Source organism: Metarhizium brunneum, chromosome 1, assembly GCF_013426205.1.
Source record: "Metarhizium brunneum chromosome 1, complete sequence".
NCBI lineage: Eukaryota > Fungi > Ascomycota > Sordariomycetes > Hypocreales > Clavicipitaceae > Metarhizium > Metarhizium brunneum.
This window is the reverse complement of record NC_089422.1, coordinates 2,131,585-2,153,628: the sequence shown is the minus strand read 5'-3', so window position 1 is coordinate 2,153,628 and position 22,044 is coordinate 2,131,585. Positions and strand designations below refer to the sequence as shown.

At 51.2% G+C, this 22,044-nt stretch overlaps 5 protein-coding genes across 5 annotated transcripts; 3 read left to right on the top strand and 2 right to left on the bottom strand.

Annotated features, from left to right (window-relative positions):
* Positions 1 to 604: 604 nt before the first annotated feature.
* G6M90_00g006620 (uncharacterized protein) lies at positions 605 to 793 on the top strand (the record flags this gene model as incomplete). Its single annotated transcript, XM_066129615.1, has 1 exon — positions 605 to 793. The coding sequence occupies one exon, from the start codon at positions 605 to 607 to the stop codon at positions 791 to 793; it is 189 nt and encodes a 62-aa protein (XP_065985669.1).
* A 5,364-nt stretch (positions 794 to 6,157) lies between these two features.
* On the bottom strand, positions 6,158 to 6,565 carry G6M90_00g006610 (uncharacterized protein; the record flags this gene model as incomplete). The annotated part of the gene is made up of 1 exon (XM_014694360.1): positions 6,158 to 6,565. The coding sequence occupies one exon, from the start codon at positions 6,563 to 6,565 to the stop codon at positions 6,158 to 6,160; it is 408 nt and encodes a 135-aa protein (XP_014549846.1).
* A 2,074-nt stretch (positions 6,566 to 8,639) lies between these two features.
* ccg-4 (Clock-controlled pheromone) lies at positions 8,640 to 9,440 on the top strand (the record flags this gene model as incomplete). The annotated part of the gene is made up of 1 exon (XM_014694361.1): positions 8,640 to 9,440. The coding sequence occupies one exon, from the start codon at positions 8,640 to 8,642 to the stop codon at positions 9,438 to 9,440; it is 801 nt and encodes a 266-aa protein (XP_014549847.1).
* A 1,668-nt stretch (positions 9,441 to 11,108) lies between these two features.
* On the top strand, positions 11,109 to 12,863 carry plc1_0 (1-phosphatidylinositol 4,5-bisphosphate phosphodiesterase 1; the record flags this gene model as incomplete). Its single annotated transcript, XM_014694362.1, has 1 exon — positions 11,109 to 12,863. The coding sequence occupies one exon, from the start codon at positions 11,109 to 11,111 to the stop codon at positions 12,861 to 12,863; it is 1,755 nt and encodes a 584-aa protein (XP_014549848.1).
* A 378-nt stretch (positions 12,864 to 13,241) lies between these two features.
* Positions 13,242 to 13,711, bottom strand: AGP2_0 (General amino acid permease AGP2; the record flags this gene model as incomplete). The annotated part of the gene is made up of 2 exons (XM_014694363.1): positions 13,242 to 13,456; positions 13,531 to 13,711. The coding sequence occupies 2 exons, from the start codon at positions 13,709 to 13,711 to the stop codon at positions 13,242 to 13,244; spliced, it is 396 nt and encodes a 131-aa protein (XP_014549849.1).
* Positions 13,712 to 22,044: the final 8,333 nt, after the last annotated feature.

The window sequence follows — 22,044 nt, the reverse complement described above, 5'->3', positions numbered from 1 at the left end:
TTTGCAGGAGAGACTTGCATCGCCCCTGAGAGCACACGTTGTTCTTTATCGACGACAGGATGTGTATTCTTGTCCACCTTGTGTGTATAACAGACAACATAGACATACAGATTCACTGTGATATCACCTCCAATCATGTTTATATGTATGTATATTCAGAGAATGTGAAAAGCCTTTGTCTCCTTGATGTCGGCACTATTCTGATACAAGAAGTAGCAAACTTTGTAACTGAAGCGAAGTATCTACCACATTCCCAATCTTAGACTATAAGCCACAATCCATAGTCATCAAGGACAGATTTGAGACTAGAAATGTGAATCATCTAATTGGCTATAGTACTTGATCCGAAGGTACGCAGTTTCCTAAGCACCCACCGGGCGGTTGCAGAGAAGGTCTTGGCCAGCCTTTTCATGGTTGTGTCAGTACGGAAGCCATCGTTTTAAATAGGTTCACTGGGTGGGATTCTGAACTTACAACAGGAACTACGCAGCATACAGCTTGACTTCCGGTCGCCGCGCAGATACTCCTAAAGTCCGCGCCGTCACGAGGGGTGCTGCTAGCTATTCTTGGAGTTGGTATAATCTTTTCAAGGGTACGCTTCAAGATGGCAATACTCACGGGATTGGCAGTCAAGGCCGACGATACCGAGAACAACAGTAGAGCAGCACTGGGGATTGCTGTAGAGACCAGAAGGGCAAACCGAACCGCCGCCAGTGTTAAAAGTGGGAGCAGCAATGGCAGCACCCGCAAGGAGAGCGGCGACAGCGAGGAACTTCATGTTGAGATGTGGTAGATGTAAAGTTGGAAACAGTAGAGGCAGTTGGGTGTGAGTGGATGGATTTGAATTGAAGCCGCTGCAGCAAAGTAGGAATGAAGATTGAAATGTTTCGAGAGGAGAGCTGGTTATTTATACTTGTTCACCGTGTCCTGTATCCTTTTGACAGCTTGTTTTCCAAAGACAAAGTTTCTGTCCTTGTCGGACTTCCCGGTGTATGCAAAGAGAGTAATATGCACGGAATCAAGATGCACCTCTCTCTGCCGAGACTCTATCCAATGACTTACATCCGTGTTGACAGCCCGCATAAGGGCTACGTGAGGCTAGCGTACAAGTTGCAGGTATACGGTCAAGCCGTCAATAAACAAGAGACTTTTGGATGCTCAGCTTTTACATCCCTGCAGTTACTCAGACCAATTCATGCGAGAGCAGTAGGGGGTGTTGGCGTACACATAAAGCCTTCTGCACATGCTCCATCGCTGGTCCAACGGATACAAGCATTTCCTTCATGGAGATGTGATGATTGGCCTCTTCTAGATCTGAAATACGTCTATTTCATGTGTAGCCGACACAAGCAGAGACGTTCCGTTGCTTGTAAGGTACATCTGCTATAATGAACTATTAGGGTCTTGCAAGAATCAATGCTAGTTAACTGCCTTACTTACGCAACGGTCCTCCCAAACTTGTTCTGGATACTGCATGAGGACCAACCATGGACTGCATCGTCATTGGAGTTGTGTCAATCACCTTCCAGTGCCAGGGAAAAGCTCTTCCCAACATCTCCGTCCCTGTAGAAATAAATGAACGAGGATTAAAACGGGACCTCACGCCGCAACGGTTTACTGCGGAATCGGAAATAACTATACTGCTTTCCGCTCGTCCAGAATGCGGGCAACAGAGTACACCCCGAGCCTGCATCGCCTTGTTGCATTTTCTCCTCTTTAAACCGTTGATGACGGGAGTGGATTCCTGTCAACGGGATTCCAAGACGCTTGGCATCTTACGACCCAACATGCATATGTTCGTGCCTCCAGTGCAACTCTCCTATAACTTTTCACACCCAGAGTACCTAATTTTAGCGGCATGATGGTAGTATTGCCACCGGTTCCCCCACACTGGCGCAAGGATATTGAAGCTGAACTCCTATTACGCCGCATGAAGGCTACATATGTAGCCTGGAAAGAAGAGCCAGTTCATCCCACAGCCAACTATATGCTTGCACAATAGTAACTTCAAAAGTATAGCTCCTACGAGAGCCCGATTCATTGTTGCCCGGCAAACGTCAAATGCAGAAGAGTGATATGCATCGTATTTCACCTCTGCCACGCCTGTCCTTTCCGTCCAATGTGAATTCATCCATGCCGGGCTCGGTGTCCAACAGAGGTTCTTGCTATAGTCCCCCAAAAGCTAGAGCTTGGGCTGTTCTTGTGGCTTCGCATTATGTGTTTGCCATGGTCACCAAGCGCAAGTCTTGGACCCTACGCCGTTGATGCCTTCATCCGGGGGGTAGCATACGATGCACATTGGCAGGGGTGTATCTTTTCAGTTTGCAGCAAAACAAACAGATGGCAAGTCGGCTCCAATAACGGCAACGTTATCTTCCCGCGGAGCCCAGACATGCAAACGCCGACTTCTATCCGCCATGTCGGGCCACTGGCGGAGCTTGGTTCGGCACAGATAATCGCTTCCACCTGCCCGGCCGCGGGAAATCCGGGAGCAGAGCCAGGGTATACGGTCAGAGGTGGTGTTGCAGTGGACGGGCCAAAGGTTACAAGACATCCATGGCAGTCGGGATGTCGGGAGGATGCACATGACCTTATCTACTTGTTTACATGTGGATATGGATAGACAGAAGCAAAAGAGAGATGCAGATAGTAGTTGATTTGGATGTGCCATGATCAATCAGGGTTCCTGCATATCAACAGGGACCAAATGCCACGCAAGGGCAACGCAGCGAAATCAGCTCCATGCAATTGAGGGAATTCACTTGCAAGAAAACAATTGCCACAGGGGGGAGCATATGATCCGCCAATTCGCTCGGCAGTTTTATTTTAAAAATCTACGTGGGGGTTGTTTTTGCCATTTCCTCTTGTGAATAACGTCCGGTACAGCTTTCACCATTGGGGTTTGTTGTGCTTTGAGTCCCGCGCTGGGCGAGGCTCCAGAGACCATGTAGAATCCCATTTTTGGCAGTTATGACAAGTTTAAGAAGTTTCATCTGCCAGCCAGTCAATTGTTCCAACAAGGTGCGTTGTCAGTCAAGGCATGTCCGTGAGAGGCGGTGCCTGACAGGCCGTTGGATGAATGTAAAGACGACCATGTTGACAAGGGTAGTCAAAGAAGCTATCGAAACAAGAAACCGTGAGTAATGGAGTCACCCAGGCCGCAAGCGTACGATTTGGATGCCCAAAAAAGACCTTGGCATAAGGCTGATGAACTTGTGGTCAGGCATCATCATAGAATGGGCAACAGTCAAAGTAGCTGCATCCCCCGGCAAGATGACATGCATAAATGGAACGAATTGTAGGTAATGGGACACGCGGGCTATCCGTGATCGCAGTCCGTAAGCCAAGCGACGTTGCACAACAGGCAGATGGCCAGCGCCACGATAGTTTCTCCTGTGTTGTTACCCCAAGGAGTAAGCCGTACATGCAGCCGCAGCATTGAGCCAAGGAACTTGCTACACATTGACGTCGATGCTCTATGGATTCCCCGAGTCTCTTGTCTAGCCACCGAAGGAGAATCGGCTGGTCGGCCATGCCACTACGCTTTTGCAACGTCGGGTCAATGTTCTGTGGCAAGAAGCTCCGACTACAAGCTGTTTTGAAAACCGTCCCATCTTCTACAGCACCGACGGCGATAGCTCACCAGACTCCTTGAACCTTTCCTGGTGTGTCGGACAAAAGAAAAACTAGATCGAATGACTTGCATGCAGCGGCCCATCGGCCCTAACAAGGTTGTATTTTGACTCATGTCTTTGATGGTGTGGTGAACTGGTGGAGCAGAGGACGACATGGAGCAAGACCAAGGTTACATTACAGCCTACAGGGGAGACAAGTTGAAGTGGCAAAGCTGAAGTTGCTATTTTAGCTAGACCTAGGTGAACCATTTTACTTGCATGATATCACTTCACGGGTAGCCGTACATATGGCGGCTTGCGTTGTACCGAAAAGCCTCACCAGGCCAAGATAGCTGCTATCCAATTCGTATCAGTCTCACCTCATTGGGTTTACATGGACTATTGGTTCCAAGGTGTTGCATGTAGCCACCAAATTTAGCTGCTCTGATTGCAAAAGTAGACGCGCACCTCGTTCTACTTGTGCATATTACTCAGGTGTGGCGACTTGAGACCGATGAGCACAGCAACGTCCCCGACGATACCAAACGGCGTCGGCCGACAGATTGCAGATCGAGATACCAGATAACACGGCTATTAGGTGGAATGAGCTCTGCATCATGCTGCGCCACGCAGCGCAGGGCGACTGGCAGGCAACAGACGAGCCGCAGCGGATGCAACTGTCACGGATTTGCAAGAGTTCGGGAACGAGACTTGCATGTCCATCTACGGGGTAGCAGCTTGGGCCTGCCAAATCTGTTTGTTATGTTTGTTCATGGATGGTTATTGCATCGTTGATGGGCCTTCGTAATTGAACCAGTTGGTCAATGACCAACTGCCGCCCAACTTGTGTCTCATTTCGATACTGAGAGCACAACTGACAACAATCGTCGAAATCGGCTCCCCGGTTCCAGTTTACCTGACCTTGGATCCCTAACGCCTACGCATAAAAATTAAAGGCTGGCGAAGTCTCTAAAGCTCTTTGGGGCTCGGGTAAAAGAGACTATTCCCAACATCTCTCACGGCCATGGACTCTGGAGACGGCTCTACTATGACGGATGTCATGTTGATAATTCTTGGCTGAAGGAACTTCGTTATTATTGACCAGGAGGCCATCACTCCATTTGCCTTGGCGATGGGCTTCACGGCAGCCGGCATCGGGTTATTCACGAGCTAGACGATGGTGGCTCCTCGATCGTATGTCTCAGCCGTGACTAGCACGAAAACACACCAACGTACGTTGTGATGATGGCCTTCGTCGCCTGTATGAAGGAAACCGAATGCCGCGAACTACCTGCCTTCAGACTCAGAAACGCACCTCTGCCTGGTCTATCCTGCACTTCAGCCAATGGTAAACCAAGCACTCTTGATCTTCAAGAAAGCGGTACTGACATTCGTCGCAAAATATCCGGCAATTCTGTTGAAGCTCAGCCGTCCTAAACGGTCGGGGCATCTGCCATGCAGATGGGTTCTGTTAGCATTCGCCTTTCTAGTTTACTAACTTTCCCAGGTTTGTGAGGTTGTGACGCCGGAAGAGGAGCAGTGGGAGGACATGCTAGCCGGCCTGCTTAAGCACGAACCGGATCAAAGGACAAAAGTGCAAGACCTGCTGAACAACGAGTGGCTTAGGCAAAGTTGACAAAGTTTAGGGCAGGGACAGACACTTTGCTGAAGCAGGACTAGTATATGATGCTTGCTGGTGCTTGACCGGCCGCATCTGAGCCCGAAATGAGTTTTTCCCCGAGTCAGGAGGATGTCAGAACCTTAGGGATACCGACGGAAACAGGCGAACAACAAATATAGATGAGCATAGAATGCGAAGTGGCCGCAGAACCTGTAAATATAGTAACAGACTTTGATGGCTAACTTCTGTTATGTAGCCCAAAAGAGGACTGTGTTGTGTTGCAGTTTGACAAAGAGCAAGGAATTCCTGTTTGTTGCGACCTTTTCTTTGAAGCCCATATGTACAGCTGAGGCCCTTGACGGCGCGACGGCCCCTTTTGTCCTCATAAATACGGGGTGCGTCACGCAATATGCTCATGAAGCATATGAGTAAAGGCCATTAGAGGAGCTGGCGAAGCAGTTCATCTGGCCAAGAGCGAGGTCTAAATGGACGAAACTGCAATTTCCATAAACTTTGATGGAATTTCCAGCTCCTGCAGTATTACTTTGACACGGAGGGAATGATGAGAGTGCCCGAACTGCGAGGAATACTAAGAGTGTTTTGGACAAGGCTGTGTGCTTGGTCAGTCCAATGCTGGGAACGTGAAATGAAAGGGCTGCAAGCTCGAGCCGCGTATTAGTAGGAGTAAAGGTGATAATGTAAAAGAGACAAGGCAAATTTACCCAAAATAATAGTGTATTTTAACAAAAAGAGAGCATCACAGTGATCGGCATTGATCTTCAGTGCAGAGGTTACTAGTTTCTCATGCGATTTACGACTTCTCTGGCGGACATAGTCGCCATTGTGCCTGAAAAGTCTATCAAAGTGCATTCCAGGAGAAATCACAGCCCGCGATCCAATATCCTGTTCTCTCCGTAACACTTCAATACCCTTTGCTCGCACCACCATTCTTTGGCGCACTGCCGCCACCGCTCTTCCCCCCTTTCCTGACCTCCTTGCCTGCACCCATCGCGTGTCCAGATCTCTCATCTCCCTGAGGCTTACTCAGTTCCTGGTTGGCGCCACTTACTTCCAGCGGATCACTGCCCTCTTCCTTCGCGGCTGTCGCACGCTCGCCCTCTGGCGAAGTTACCCCCCGGCCAAACGCGGCTTTTGGGGCACTGGCAACATCATCATCTCTACCGGATTTGGTAGCTTCTGCCGACCGTGGGTTCAGCGATTTTCTGTCTTGTGAATCCTTGTATGGCGAATAAGAAATGGGGTTCGTGTGATATGCTTTGGTGACGAATAGTCGCGACAAGCGGGCGGCCTGTGCCGGTCGTAAACCCATGGTGGGATCGTAATTGAGGTTTTATTGTTATGTGGAGATGGATCGTATTCAAACTATTGAAACGATGAATTCATTACTACTTATGGCGTGCTTCTTTACGGCACAGATTTGCGGAGTAGTCATGACGTTGACCATTTCTGCGGGAGGTGTGAGCCTGACGTCACACAACATGGGTCATCAGCAATCCGCTCCAGTACTGTACCGTAATATTGATATAGCATCGTTGGGATGCAGGTACGTCTCCATCTTCATGTCGGATCCAAAACTCGCAGTGACATCGGGCTACCACGGAGGAGGCCACCGATGACGCCGCCGTCACAGCCCGTCTGCCCCGGGGGATCGACAGTGTCGATTTTGAATAGTCCACACAGGATGGATCCAATGCTGTTACATCTGCGCGGTATCCACCTGAATAGGCTGCTATATAATGGCATATACTCTACTATCTACTATCAGCATCCAAGACGACAATTATCTCAATTGACACATACTCAATTGAGAGCTTCGGCTATCACCGTCAACTCGAACTAGTGGACCGGGCTTCCTGGACCGAGCGCCCGGGACCCATAGCAGGCATCAAAATTGGGCCTTGAGCCAATTCATCATTGGCTGGGATCGATGCCTTCCTTGGTTCTGGGATCAAGACACCCGGTGTTCGGGTCCAATCTAACACAGATGACTCGCATATGGGATGTAACAAATCACGCGGCATACCAAAGCATGGCGTGGACTAGTATCTGGGCCAGGGGCACATACTCGCCGTCGAAACAAGTCTCGCCGACTAATACGGAGTACAATCCCGACAATTACACAGGAACGGACGTCGAGTCGTGGATGCGTCCTGGGAAGCCCCAGGGCGTCCATCTACATGATTCGACTACATATTTCTCATTTAGGCTATTTGGGCAAGGACAAACGGTTCTACTAAGCCAATCTCAATGTTCATAGACCCTCAACTCGCAATGCGGCGTCCATTCTGATAAGTGGCACAAAGGAGCAACTCGCCACGTGAGGAGGTTCCCGCCAATGACGCGATAATTTTAGCATCCTTCGTTGCAATTCACGACGGTAAATTCCCTTTATTTACCAAGTTTTGCTTTCACATGTCCAGTGCCATGGAACGCCCGTGGCACTTATAGTTCGACGTTGAGGGCCGGCGCAAAGGCACGTCTGGTATTCGAGCGCGGACCCACCTTCCCGATTTGGTAATGAATACAAGATCAATAACTTCAGGCACAAACACAACTACACCTCGGCAACGCTCAATAGCACGCCAAGAGGAGTGGCTGAGTAAAAGCCAGTCGCGCCAGGAGTCTGTGCCTGTGGAATCCAGGGCTGTGATTGTACAGCTTCGGGGTTTCCTTCTCAATAAGGCAAGCTTTTCCAATATACCGTACGCCTCCCCCAAGCATGCTGGCCGTCCCGAGTCCATCTCGCAGTTACCATGCGGCTCCTCGCCTCCACACAGTTGCCACAAGTGGAAGAGGAACTCAATAGCTAGGCATGCAAAACATTGCCATGGCTTTATTCTGCTGATAATTGACCCCACCGGCGGCGCGGGTAGTCGGCCATGCAGCCTCCCGCAAAGTTCACTTCATCGTCCATGGACGCATGGGCTTCCACGTCTTTACCACAAATGGAGACATTACCTCATAAAATGGCTTGCGAGAAAGAACCCAGATCATCTAGTTGATTTGTTAGCGTGGGAGGCGTTGAGTAATGGCGGACGCAGCTGGCATCACAATGGAGCGCTAAGTGTTGACGCGAAATCTATTGATTCCCTTCTTCAATAGTCGACTAGATTCACTGAGGGCTCACATGGCGACAATGTGACCAAAGCTCTCTCTCGTCAGACTCTACTTGCATCTGTTTTCTTCCGTCTCAGTCGTTGTTTGCCCAAAAGGGATAAAATCAGCGTCGTTGCCGCCGTCGTGCATGGTCTTTGCTCGTTCATCTACTTCAAGACAACTTGCATTTGGAGACTACTGTATAGAACTGGTCAGTCCGAGACTTCTTCAAGACAACTTTTCATTTCCCTTTTTTGTCATATCTTCTTTATTACTGGAGAGGCACCATGCACGTTACGTCCATCGTCCTCGCCCTGGCGGCCGCAGGCGCTTACGCTGCTCCAGCCCCTGCTCCAGAGGCTTCCCCTTGGTGCTGGCGGCCTGGCCAACCTTGCTGGAAGGTCAAGAGAGTTGCTGAAGCCTTCTCTGAGTCGATCAAGTCTTCCGGCGCACTGAAAGAACGCACCCCTGAAGCCGAATACAGCAACTCCCCTGGCGGAGCTGCGTATAAGATCAAGAGATCCCTGATTGAGCTCGCCCACGTTGCTTCATTGACTGCCCGCGAGCCTGCCGAATACTACCGTGACCTAAGTCTCGAGACCCGATTCGCCGCTGATGAAGGACTCGACAAGAGAGGCGAAGTGGCGGAGGACAAGCGTCAATGGTGCTCCTCGCCCGGAGAACCCTGCTGGAAAGACAAGAGAGACGCAGTTGCGGAGGACAAGCGTCAATGGTGCTCCGCGCCCGGAGAACCCTGCTGGAAAGACAAGCGTTGGTGCGGCCGGCCCGGACAACCCTGCTGGAAGGCCAAGAGGGCCGCCGAAGCCGTCATCAACGAGATTCGTGACATGTCAAAGAGGGACGAGGGGGGCGACGCTCCTCCCTCCCACCAAGGCGGCCACTTCCCTGCCGTCTGCAACGGCCCAAACATCCTGTGCTTGAAGACGAAGCGTGAGGCGAGCCCTGAAGCCAACCCCGAAGCCAATCCACAGTGGTGCTGGAGGCCAGGTCAACCATGTTGGAAGGCCAAGCGTGATCTTCACGCTCTTGACCTTGCCGCCCGCAACGTTGTCGAATCTCTTGAGTAAAGAGTCGGGGCACAACAGGGGGTTCTTTGAGACAAAATCTTCAGTACTGTATTACTTACCTCTTTATTTTATGCCGACCTGGGTGGATTGGCCGTCGATTTGTTTTACTAGTGTCAATGGCGGGTGGCCTTTTTCTTCTTCTTTTTTTTGGGTATGGGAAAATGAAACAGACAAAACATGCGGGGCATGGGAGTCGCCTGGGTCAGGATGTCTAAATGAGTTTATGTTGCTTCTTTCGTTTCTCCCGCCGTGCTGAAGAGAGATATTCAAGCACGAGCGTTCGTTTTAATGCCGACAAACAATGCAGGACGGAAACCTGTCGTTTGATCATCGTTGCGCACACCAGCAGCCAGCCACAACACCTTGAACAGCAGGGAATATATATGGACACTGGCGCTCAATCATGTATACTGTTCGATATAATACTCCAACGAAAATACAGTTTGGTTCCAACTGAAAAGGTTCAATTCGTAACACCATGTGCCTAGATGTGAAGTCTGGCGATTGGTCATGTGACTACCGGCCTCGTAGAGCGTTGGTTGCGTCAGGCAAGGAATCGTAGGTGGGCAGGTTCAGGCAACCGATGAGAGGAAACATTTAATTAATTAATCTACGCGACGATGAGCATAAGTCGATCAGTGGGCAAGAAAAGTACAGTCACCACAATACGTAGAGGTCTTCCGGGCAAGACCTCCGGTCGCTCATGGCGTCAATTGCCAACTCCCCAACCCATTCTCAATACACAGCAGGGGTTTTTGGTGACTAGAATATTCCTCTCGTCTTTTAGGACATTGGCACATAAAGGCACCCGTCGGTCTCGGCAATTGAGCGAAGCATTCAGAACCCTAGTGTCGACATGGGCATGTACGTTCAATCATTGCGATCCTCCCCATTTGGCTACTGCCAGGAGAGCACCGCACCCAAGATTGTTCGATTTCATCTCCGTTTCTGTTCCTCAGTCACCGGCAGTCTTGGGCGCAGGCTGTAAAAGCACACCTCGGACCAGCATGTTGCGAGAAACTTGAACGTGTTTTTTGCGTTGTTCATTTTTGAATGAAGGAAAAGAAGAAAAAGAGCAAAATGGAGAATAATTTTCCAGCCTTTTTGTCAACGGCCAGAGTGGGGCCCTGGGTTTGTGCCTGAGAATCTTGCTTGGCATTTGGCGTGGATGCCTGGGTTCTCAGGCATGCGCCAGGGGCACAGAGTTGCTGGCTCCAGAGCAGCTTCGCCGCGCGCCGTTCTTGGAAGTCAATCGCATTTCCAGCCTGAGCCCAATGGTGTTGCCCAACGTGGCGGCCCTGCTTGCACAACTGGGGCACTCCGGGGGTCCCTGCATTGCAGATGGGCAATATTTCATCACGGGAGACTTCCGACGGAAATGCCATCCATCTCCATTTCTGTTTTGTATCAAACGGAATTAAAGTGTGGCGATGCCGTCATGACCCCGCCTCACAAGAACCAACGAAGATCAACATGTGAACCTTCAGCTCATGCCTATGCCTTGGCACGCAACCAACACAGCCATCCTCTCACATGGTCGGCGAGTGTCAACAGTGGACTTGGCGTCGCACGGGCGAATCTCCGGCACGTCCAACCCAACATTGAACTTGACCTCTGGCACACACCCCCATCCTGCTGCCTTTTCAACCAACATTCACCACCGCCACCATGGCAGATCATCACATTTCATCCAAATTTTCCAAGCTCAATCCCTTCGGCTCCGACGACGAAGACGGAGGGGAGGGCATTGCCGTCGACTCTGTGGGCGGCGGAGGTCGCAGCACGCGGAAAGCTCACCACGCAAAGCAGCAGCTCAACGTCAGCAATGCTCTTCGCAAATACCTTGCCAAGCAGAAAGTCATTGCAGAGCACGATGCAGGCATCGGCTCCAATGAAACCACTCCTGCCTTGCGCAGCTTGCTGGGCAAATCTCACTTCGACGTGCCCGAGTCGCTGCTGGACAGGTCCCGCCCCTTGCCAGAATACTTCATCAGCTCCAGCCACAACACATATCTCATGGCGCACCAGCTGTACGGGACGTCGTCGGCATCGGCATACGAGACTGCCTTGAAGACGGGGTCGCGGTGTGTTGAAATAGACGCCTGGGATAACAGCGCGAATCCTGAGGAACCCAAGGTCACTCACGGTTTCACTCTGGTGTCGCATATCTTGTTCAGGCAGGTGTGTGAGACTATTCGGGATGTCTTTGACGAGGAAAAGGCCATTGCGCAAAAGGACCCCTCGTATGCTGTTGCGCCTATTTTGCTGTCGCTCGAGAACCATTGCGGTGAGCAGGGACAGAAGCGACTGGTGGAGATTATGAAGGAGGTTCTTGGGGATCGACTACTTGCTCAGCCGGTCATACAGAAGGGACATCGAGAACAGAGCGGCGAAGATGAACATGTGTGTCTGGCTGATTTGGGCGCCTGTATTGCTGTCATTGTCGAGTACGATCTCAAGGGAGATGTCGGCGCCGCTGAGGAATCCGAGAGCGAGTCGCCGTCGGACAATGAGCAGGAAGGGGAGGAAGCCAAAGCCGCTCGAAAGGCATACAAGGAGAAGACAAAAGAAGCTGCTCCCGCCGGCATCATTCCCGAACTAGCAGACTTGGGTGTATACGCCCAGTCTGTGAAACCAGTCGACAACTCCTGGTTCAACCCAGGTACTCTTGTAAACGGGCCGCACCACCACCTCATCAACGTCTCCGAATCGGGTCTGTCCTCACACCTCCCCGATGAATCCATCGCCATCGCTGCCCACAACTCTCAACACCTCATGCGCGTCTACCCCAAGGGCACACGAATCTCCTCATCAAACCTCAAGCCCCTCAAGTTCTGGGCCATCGGCGCGCAAATCTGCGCTCTCAATTGGCAAACATTTGGCACAAGCAATCAGCTCAACGACGCGTTGTTCAGCGGCTCAGAGGGCTACATCCTGAAGCCAGCAGCCCTTCGAAGCGGCGGCGACGGCAGAATCCTCACTGGCAAGAAAAAAAGACTCCGTTTGCATGTCGCCGGAGCAACGGATATCCCCGTCCACGAAGACCGAGAGGCAGACTCTCTCAGGCCGTACCTGACATGTAACTTGTACAGCCCAGGCGACATTGAAGGTGACACATATAAGCGCAAGACGACGCCGTATAAACATCACAAATTCAGCATTCTACATAGGGGTGACAACCCTCCGGTTACAGAGCCAATTTGGGATGAGACACTGGAATGGGTCTATGAAGATAATGAGTTGGTCTTCCTGCGGATGCTCATCAAGAGTGACGATGCGTGGGCTAGAAACCCCATGATTGCTGTGGCCGCTATTCGGCTACTGTATGCCGTGCCTGGATGGAGTTTCATTCGCATGATGGATATGAAGGGCGGGGAGACTAAGTGTACAATCCTGGTGAAGATTGAGATTGACGACGTTTAAAATGACACGCGACGAATATAAAGACGGCATAGGATCTAACTTGTAGACCCAATACAGAAATACTATCCGTCACTCTCTTATTGATCTAGTTAACCGAGTGTAATCAACTACCATACTCTCTCCTAACATCTCTTCCAAAGGGGCATCTCCATTAGCCTCGCCTTGTTATTCTCCTCGATCCCATCCTCATCACACGCGACGAATATAAAGACGGTTTAGGATCTAACTTGTAGACCTAATACAGAAATACTATCTGTCACTCTCTTATTAATCTAGTTAACCAAGTGTAATCAACTACCACACTCTCTCCTAACATCTCTTCTAAAGGGGCATCTCTATTAGCCTCGCCTTGTCATTCTCCTCGATCCCATCCTCATCCTAGATCTTGCACTCTTCATCAACCTCGGCCTTGCCACTCACCAAATCCGCCGTCTGCGAATCAACCGTCTCGGTCACCCTCCAAACCTTGCATCCAAAATACAAGATAGCAGTCACAAGAAACGTTATGCAGGTGATGAGGCTCACGAGGGCAACGAAATAGACGGGGACGCCAGATTCGGTGCACTTGACGAGGGATCTGGGTGCTTGGCCGTCTGGATAGTGTCAGCTTGTCTCTGCTCGGGTGTAAGTAAAGTCAGCTTGTGAACAGAGAAGCGAGACGGTATACCTCTTGCCAGGCCATAAAGCGTTCTGGACGACGAGTAAAGATGACCCTTTCCGCAAGACATGCCCGAGAGGAGAATAGTGGCATTGATCAAGCCGGGTAGCCCCGTGATGCCCAAGTTCTCAATCCCAATCACCCACAGACTGGCAGCCGACCCGGCGGCGTTATCTTCAATGACCCCCATGAGCCTCTTGTTCCTGAAACTGCAAAGGATGGCCACTGCCAAAACGCCAAGCGCATAGAATCCAGCCAGTCTGTAGAAAATGAGCTTGGCAACACGTGGGATCGTCCGTCTGGGGTTCTGGTCCCTGGATCTCCCCCATGCCAAGGGCAATCATGTCTGGGCTGGAAATGGTGAATCCGGCATTTGACAGCGTGACTTTCCACCAGCGCAGAAAGCGACCTACCGCGCCCTCAGCGTCGCGACGGCACTGTACCCGACGCAGACGAGCATAACCCCGGCGTGGAAGTAAGTCCATCGCTCTCCGATTTATTTACCTCCCTTTAACACACCTATTTTTATTTATTTTTTTCTTGTTATAAATATCCCCACTGAAGTAGCAGACAGGATGAGTCTCGGTTCCCATGTGCAGGCACTCTCTGACTCTCTCGTCCGCGCTGGCCTTGTCCCGGGTAGCGCACCGACCCTGATGCCTCGGACTTCTAGCCCTCGACCCAACTGTCTATCCCGTTTGACGGGAAGGCAGCCGAACTAGGAAATCTCTTTCGTGTGACAGAAATTAAAGACTGTGCCGTCGGTTCAGTTTGATCCTGAGGTATCGTATTTCTCGCTGCTCTTGGGTTATTGTAATTTATAATTGGTGACCCTGTGTCGGAGAGCAAGGTGCTCATTGGCAATCGTGCCAAACTTGCAGCCCGATGCATCGATTGACACATCATACAGGTTGGTGTTAGTTGACCCGGACGCTGCCACGCCAGACGAGCCCAATTTTGCCTTTGGAGGCACTGGGTTCTACCGGGTTTGCAACCGTTGAGGGATGTGAATAGCACTGTGGGCAAGACGAAGCCCGCGCTGACGGAATATCCCATCTCGCCGCTCGACCAGAAGACGAGTACGCACACCATAGTTGAGGTGGTTTTCACGCCTTCATATTCTGAAAAGTGATTGCACAAAGTTGCTCAAGGGGGGAGTTGGGTTGGATTCCGCCTTTAGAGAGCACGAGATAATGGTGATGTAGTTCTTGCCCTTGTAGATATCTCTTCCTTCCACTTCCTTCTTTTCCGAGAACTACACGACCTATCGCTGTCCAAAGAAGATGTCGGCGGAGAGGGATTTGTGCAGTGGTCCTTCGACACGGCAATTTTCATCACGAGGCATGGGCTGAAACTCATGAAAATGAATTGGATACTCGGCGCCGGTGACGGATGGCGTGGCTAGAAATAAAGGGCACGTTCCGCTTCCAGGAGCGATTCGAATTTCGCAATGAGCCCTTTGCACATGTGTAATGTGAACACTTGAATGGAATCACAATATTCTCGACTAATTGAACTATAGCATGGTCATGGTGGAAATGTGAGCATGTATGATCTAATCTATGTGTCTACCAGCGCGGAAGGAGTTCATTGTCGAGCGGGTAAATGAGAGATAGGAGACGGAATAATGTATTAGCTTAGCCAAAGAAACCTGCGGAAATCGATGTATCAAGTCAGCTGGCCTGGCCAGGACTTGATGGTCTGGATCCAAACTAGCTGTAGATATGCCATGAGTAACTCTGTAACATTTCCAGCAAATCGTGTGCCTGTAGTAGTCTAGGTTTGAGCCAGCAAGCCGATAAACTACCCTTCTATACACAAGTACTTCACTGTGTAGGGGGCAATAAAGGAATAATGAGAAGCGTATTACGATTACCTGCGGCCGGGCCAATCTCTTCATCCCAACCTCTTCCTTCGGGAACTCATGGTCGATAACAATGACCGGTCTTGCCGCTAGACCAGGATATAAACAGTAAACCTAGAAACTTTCCGAAAATTGACACCCGCAGAAATATTGGCGGGCCGGATGTATAGCAAAGGCAGATTTGACATAAGAGCAACATCCGGGCTGGCCGGCGTGCCAGAGAGACATGAAAGCACCGGAGACACGACGCCCGATAACGTCAAAGTTGTCTCGGTGTTGCATACAGTAGCAGTTGAATTACGCAATATTCAGCAGGCAGCAGTTAATTGACCGCTACTCGACATCTGTGTGATGAACAAAAGACTGAAGACGTGAGTGTTTCATTTGATGGCTGAGCCCGATGATCGGTGCTAGATTCGGTCATGGAGACATAAAATGAACGATATAAAACACCTGGCGGGTATCAGGGCCGTGGGGTCAAGAACTTGGGGGCATGTATGCACGCGGGGAGGGGATAGAAGACTTCAAGTTGTAGTTGACGAACAGCATGTTCGGTACGAATGCCACTGGCTTGATAGGGACGAATTCCGGCGCTATTGCGATGCCGACAACTTTGTGCAGTTGAGAGACAGCCGTGCATTCTTGGCACGCGCTGGGTAACCGGCACTTCGTAGCTGGTGATCTGCGATCAAGGCTGTTTCAGTCAACGATAGAAACAAAGTGCGAAGAAGCAGACAGGCAGGTCAGGTTGCATCGCCAATTGTCGATGTGTGAACCATACCGCAAGCGATGTAGCATGGCAACGTCATGCTTACCTCTCGTACTGTGCGAGGTGCCTGAGGGTTTAAAAATTGACGCTTTGTTGACGCTATGATGGCTGTCTCAACGTAGTTGTGAGACAGCTAATGACCTCGCCTGCTACACCCGCCATTTCCACCCAGTTGACTAGCTCCGAACAAATACAATGTGCTGTCATGGATAGCAAGATGTGTCTGAGCGACTCCGTATGTAATTCATTAATCAACTTGACTCAGCAGCAACATTGAAAACCACAATGTTGTTTCTGTTGGGGCAAATAGCTGAGTCCAAGTACGTCACAGTTTTGGTCCTATTTCATCCCGGACAACTTTGTGACGTCGGTCGCGGGAAATGGCATGCCCCATGACGATAGCCAAGTATTAACTTGTACAACAACTGCAGGAACCAATCAGTCTGAAAACATCTGCCTGATTCCTGCCACGGGAGCATTCCCCTCCTCCTAGATGGCCAAGATTGTTAGAGTCGGCACCTGCGGGTTTGGCCACGAAAATCGATTCACAAAAATCCCCAGCGACGCCACGGCTGTGCTGTCAGAAAAATTGCGAGGCTGTTGAACCACTTGATGCGATATGAGGCCACAGGTGGCAAACACTCCGTATCCTGCCTTGGAGATCTGGGAAGTCTGAGGCTGGCAAGCTGGTAAGGCCAGCGAGCGTTGCGTAGTACTGTTTTCAAATACCCCGGTACACGGAGCAGTGCCGATCCATGACATCAGGCGAATCCACCCGGGGTGCCAGACGAGGTGAGGAGAATTACTACCAATCCCTCCTTTCAACGAGGTTTTGGTTTCTCACTGGCCCAAACAAGCCAAAAGGAGGTGGTGAGGATGAGCGGGGGCCGCCGTTTTGTATGATAGCGATTTACTTGTTGATGCTAATTTCCATGTCCCCGCTTTGTCCACGAGGATGGAGCATCGCCGTGCGGCGGGTAGGAAGAGGGAAGGGTGCGGATACAAATATGTTGTTGAATTAGTACATAGTAGTAGAAAGAGCCCCTTGAGGGATGTCCACATCTAGAAGATTGCTATATTGAGTTACAGATATTGGCAATGCTCTTTTCAGTGTTATGACAGATCTAATGTCGAACAGCGAAATTTTAGCAACAAGCAACACAGGGGTCAGTTGAGGGTTGTGACAAATTGGGTGTTGAGATTTAGCACGGCTTCTTGCGGCCAGGACCATTCCCTCTCAGCCCATTGAATGCAGACAGACCCTGTGTGCGGCCGTCCAAGTACGGAGTACGGAGTAGCGTGAATCTGAATTGCATCTCGAGAACGGCAAAGGGCGGCGTGGCAATGCAGCTAAGAAATCCCCAGACTGGCCCCTTCAACTTTGACGGGGTGGGCGGCTTGAAAGAACAGACAGTTGGTTCGCCTAGTTTGCCCGCGGCTGACAGCACCCGCACGATCCACGGTGCCGTTACCATGGTGGGAATGGAGTGCAGACGATCTGGAAAAAATCGAGGGTGCTGACGATGAACCAGTTCCAATGACGAACGGTCATGTGTGTGATGTTGTTTCTACCCAAAGTCCGCGTTGACGCGTGATTGGCGTGCCAGTTCGAGAGGTGTTGCCTCACTTTCTGAAGTACTCACCAGGGTCGTACCTTCCCGCCCAAGCTGACAGTCTTTTACCGCCAACGACGCCCTCGCTGGGTTTCTGCCTAGGATTGTATGTACAGTTGATTCAATATTCTTCCATCTGACCCTGAACCGAACAACAACACTACAACACTGCTTTGCCTCATGATGCAGGTTGTGGGCACACGTTCCCATGGTCCATTTGCCATGTCGCCGTGGCTTGACCGCCCCGTTACCAGTTGCCCAGGTCAGCAAATTCCGGTCACGGGACCGGAACCCAGGTACCTGCAAACTGCACCACGGCCGACAGGGGGGACTCGTGGCAAGCCGACAGGCATTCTGAAGCTGCAGCGTGGTGATACGTGGTGAGCCTCTTGCCTCTCTGCTCTCAGTATTCCTCAAATCACCCTTGCCTTTCTTTGTTTTCTCCCCCCCTTAATCGCTGCAGCCGTGCTGTCCCCCTCAAAGACCCATTGGCTTTGGGCCTCCCGCGGACTGGCTGACTGGATGCCCGCCGCTGCAAGCTGCAGGTTGGCCATGTTGCGGATGCACCGTGCAAGGCATGCATCGTGTGGCGTCCAGGACGTCGTACAAGGGTCATTTTCGAGCACCGGTGTGCGACCCTTGTCTACGGAGTCGCAGGGGGAGGATCCAGCCTGTGGCGCCTATGGCGTCACAACCCGCTGATCCCTTTGTTCGTCGTGTTTTCGTCCAAATACCAATGCTCTTGGCCATCTAGCTTGCCAGCCAGCGAATCGTCGTAGCCTTTTCTTGGCCGGGAAGGCAGACAGACGCAGGCAAGCTATGCCCTTGATCAGCCATTGGGTCCTTCGATGTCACCGGCACCATCTTCTTGGCCTATGATACGGAGTACATCTCTGCCTGTCACGCTGCTAATAATGCAAACCGAGGCATTCGCCATGGGTGGCTTTTTACTGAGGGATCTTATCCTTTGGACCTTGGCGGTGGGACTTGGAATGCCCAACTACCTCTTCCGGCACAAACAGCCTGTTGGACCATGAGCGTTGCGACGACGCAGTCCTGGCCTGTTTTTATAGCAACAGTGCCATAATGTCTAAGGGGCCAGTCAACCGTGCTCTGGGCAATAAACATGCCATCTGTCATTTTGCTGTCTGCACAGCCTTGAAAATAAATTCCGGCGTTCCAAGGACATCTGGGGCTCAGGGCTCCGAGAAATTCTTGTCTCACGGAAACGAAAACGGAAGGAGCCAAATCGTCAACTGGATCGGGGAAGCATGGTCTTGAAACGCCCACTTCAGTGTTCAAATGGAAACATCCGGTACCCAGTTGAGATCTTCTGCTCCGCTCAGGAGGTAGGCTAACGCTAAACCAGCAGACACGGGCATATTTCCATGTGTCTGTGGTGACATTTACCCAGTCATCTTAGCACCGGGGACGATGTAGCCAGCGATCAATTGATAAATCAACAAACTACGACACGTTGACGGCTATGTAGGTAGCATGACGATGAAAAGATACAACACGTTTCCTCCACCTAAGCAAGGGTTGAGCAAGAGCTGAGCGTCGGGCATTTCGGCTTTCTCTGCGGGCTTTGTTGATGGACGGCCAAGTCGATGCCTTGAGCAGTAATCACCGGTCATTTTTTATCCGCCTCATCCTCACCATGACAACACTCTGCGCGCCGCCAGGCGCCGATCCACCATCCACAAGCGACTAGAGCCTATCGTCATCCGTTGCAACGCCAAATGGTCCCCTCTGCTTTTGCACCGTACAAGTTAGTTGCCCTACAAGTTTCCCTGCTCTCGGGATATCACTCGACTGTTGTAGACGCGCTATTTCCCACAGCCAGCCCGAATTTGGCCCCCTTGAGCACTTCATTCGCCCATGAGGACTAGTATCCCAATTCTACGGAGTAATCGTACGCCATCCACACACACATTTCGGGCATCTGTTGTCTTGGTCGCCTCCACTTCCCGCTTCATCATTGTCTCCTTAGTACGGAATACTAGTAGTAACTAAATGATAACCCACTTTGGAACGACGGTCAGGCTTCCATGCTCCTTTTTTGTTGTGGATGGTTGGAATTGATTGCTAGTTCTCGGACAGGCCAGATGGCGTGTGACATGGCCTTCAAACTTCAAATCACCTGCCAAGGACTCACCGTGACACTTCAACACATCCTGCTCGATAATCTTGCCAACATTGCTTCGGAATACTATCCCTAAGATGGCAAGAAGCTATCCTAGTAGGATTACTTGGCAAAACGGTGAAAGAAGTGCAACGTGTGCAGTAATTAGCTGCGGCCGAGCCCTGCTGTTGCCCTGACCCCCAATACAAGAACACAATGACGCAACCAAAAGGTATGTGAAGGTATAATATGATGAAGGCTGTGCAGTCCCCGAACTCCAGACCAAGTTTGCCGTGATTGTAGGGAGTACTAGTACTAATAATCTGCAGGCATCGGCGCCCGTGTCAAACCCATATGTGCTCTGTGCTCTGACAAACATGCCCACTGGAATACAAAAGTGACAAGCGATCAATAGTGCCTACGGAGGCTCGTTGGCGCCCAGACAATCTATACTTAAGTCTGGTACCAGTGTAATGTAACTTTGGAACCAAAGGAAAGAAAACGATCCAATCGGAAGGTCCTGGTACATGACTCTTGCCGTACAGTAGACAGCGTTGACTGACTCTTGCCAGGCACAACTACGATGCAGGACAAGGACGAGGGTGTGCTGGCGACAACATTGAAGAAACATACGTAAATAGGCACGGGTTGCGACTTGGGCCCGGGAGAAAGAGAGGGGGAGACAAAGAGGGAGGACCAAAAAACAGTGTGCGCCTGCGGTCGTTTGGCATGCCAGGTGTGTACATAAGTATTTGTCATTTGCGTGCAGACAACATTAAAGACAACAAAAGGAACGCAAGTCATTTGTTGTCGCGACCAACGTCCATGTCAGTGTTGGTTGGATTGCAGTGCGAGTTCAGTGAGCATTGAAGCGCTCTGATTGCCTGGCACCTGGCCTGTTTGTGGTACATGTACATTGTACCTCCGGGCTGGTGGTGCGCCTCCATAGGCCGTTTTCGTGAGGCTTTTGGCAGCGGCCGCAAGAGGAGCATCGGGAGGATGGATATAGTACATACGTAGCAGACGGCTTGGGCAATGAGGTGCCACGCCCGGGAGACGATTGAACATAATCGGTACAGAGAAGCAGCATTCAACGGTATTGTAGTTCGATGCTGCTTGAATGTCGTACCAAGTTGAAGTGACAAAAGTGCACGTGTGGCCCCCACCTATAATGGCTGTTCAATGTTGTCAGCGGAACATCTGTCGTTGGCGCCTGGCAAAGAGGGCATCAATGAATTGATCAGTTGACTGGACATACACCCGCTGACTCTGCGTGGTCGAGCGTGTACCCCGTGCTCCGTGCTCCGTACGGGGTATTGTAGTAGTATTCAGTCTTGACTTGTCGAGCCCTGCATGCATGTCCCGGAGAGAGAAGAAGTCAACGAGTGTCGACTCATCAATCTTGGTGTCTTTGCACCGGACATCTCGTACTCCGTAACGCTCGCCTCGAGGATCCGGCCCACCCCCTGACTTGTACCGTCAGGCCAACGGGTCGCCCCAGCGCCACCGTCCACTGTCTGCCATCCACTGTATGGAGCTGCCGCGGGCCCGCTTCGATGCTTGACGTCCTGGTGCTGGTGGTACCAGGCCAGACATGGACATCAATCCGGCACTGACCAGCCAGCCCCAGTGCCTCGACTTATGGGGTCAAATGCTGGCTGTGGTCGCCTAGAGCCGGCCGGCAACCACCCGGAGCTCAACTGTTCCAAGTGCCTGGCAGGTCAACGGTGCACCTGTGCCCAATTGTCCATTTATCCACCCTCCTCCCTCCTCTCTGCCATTGCTCCGAGTCGCAACTTTTCGACCCTCCTTCTTTTTCAACCACCACCACACAGCCTTCTGCCCGCCCGCCGCCTTCCACCTTCAACTCCCAAGGCGCAGTGGCCGTGTTCGACAACACACGCCTTGAATGGCTGTAACGGCTCTGTAATACTTCTTCTCTTTACCATTGGCGGCCTTGATTTCTTCTCTTGATTTTTTCTCCCAACCTTTCTTGGTGCCAGTGCCTCTAATTCCAACGGGCTCGACGTCACTTGCCACCGTCTCTCGACACACGTGCAGATTCAGGTTGTGGGCAACACGCACCAGCTCCCACACCAGGGCCACTGTGCAAGATATTTTTTCTTCTTCCGACGATCCCTCCGACGGGCAC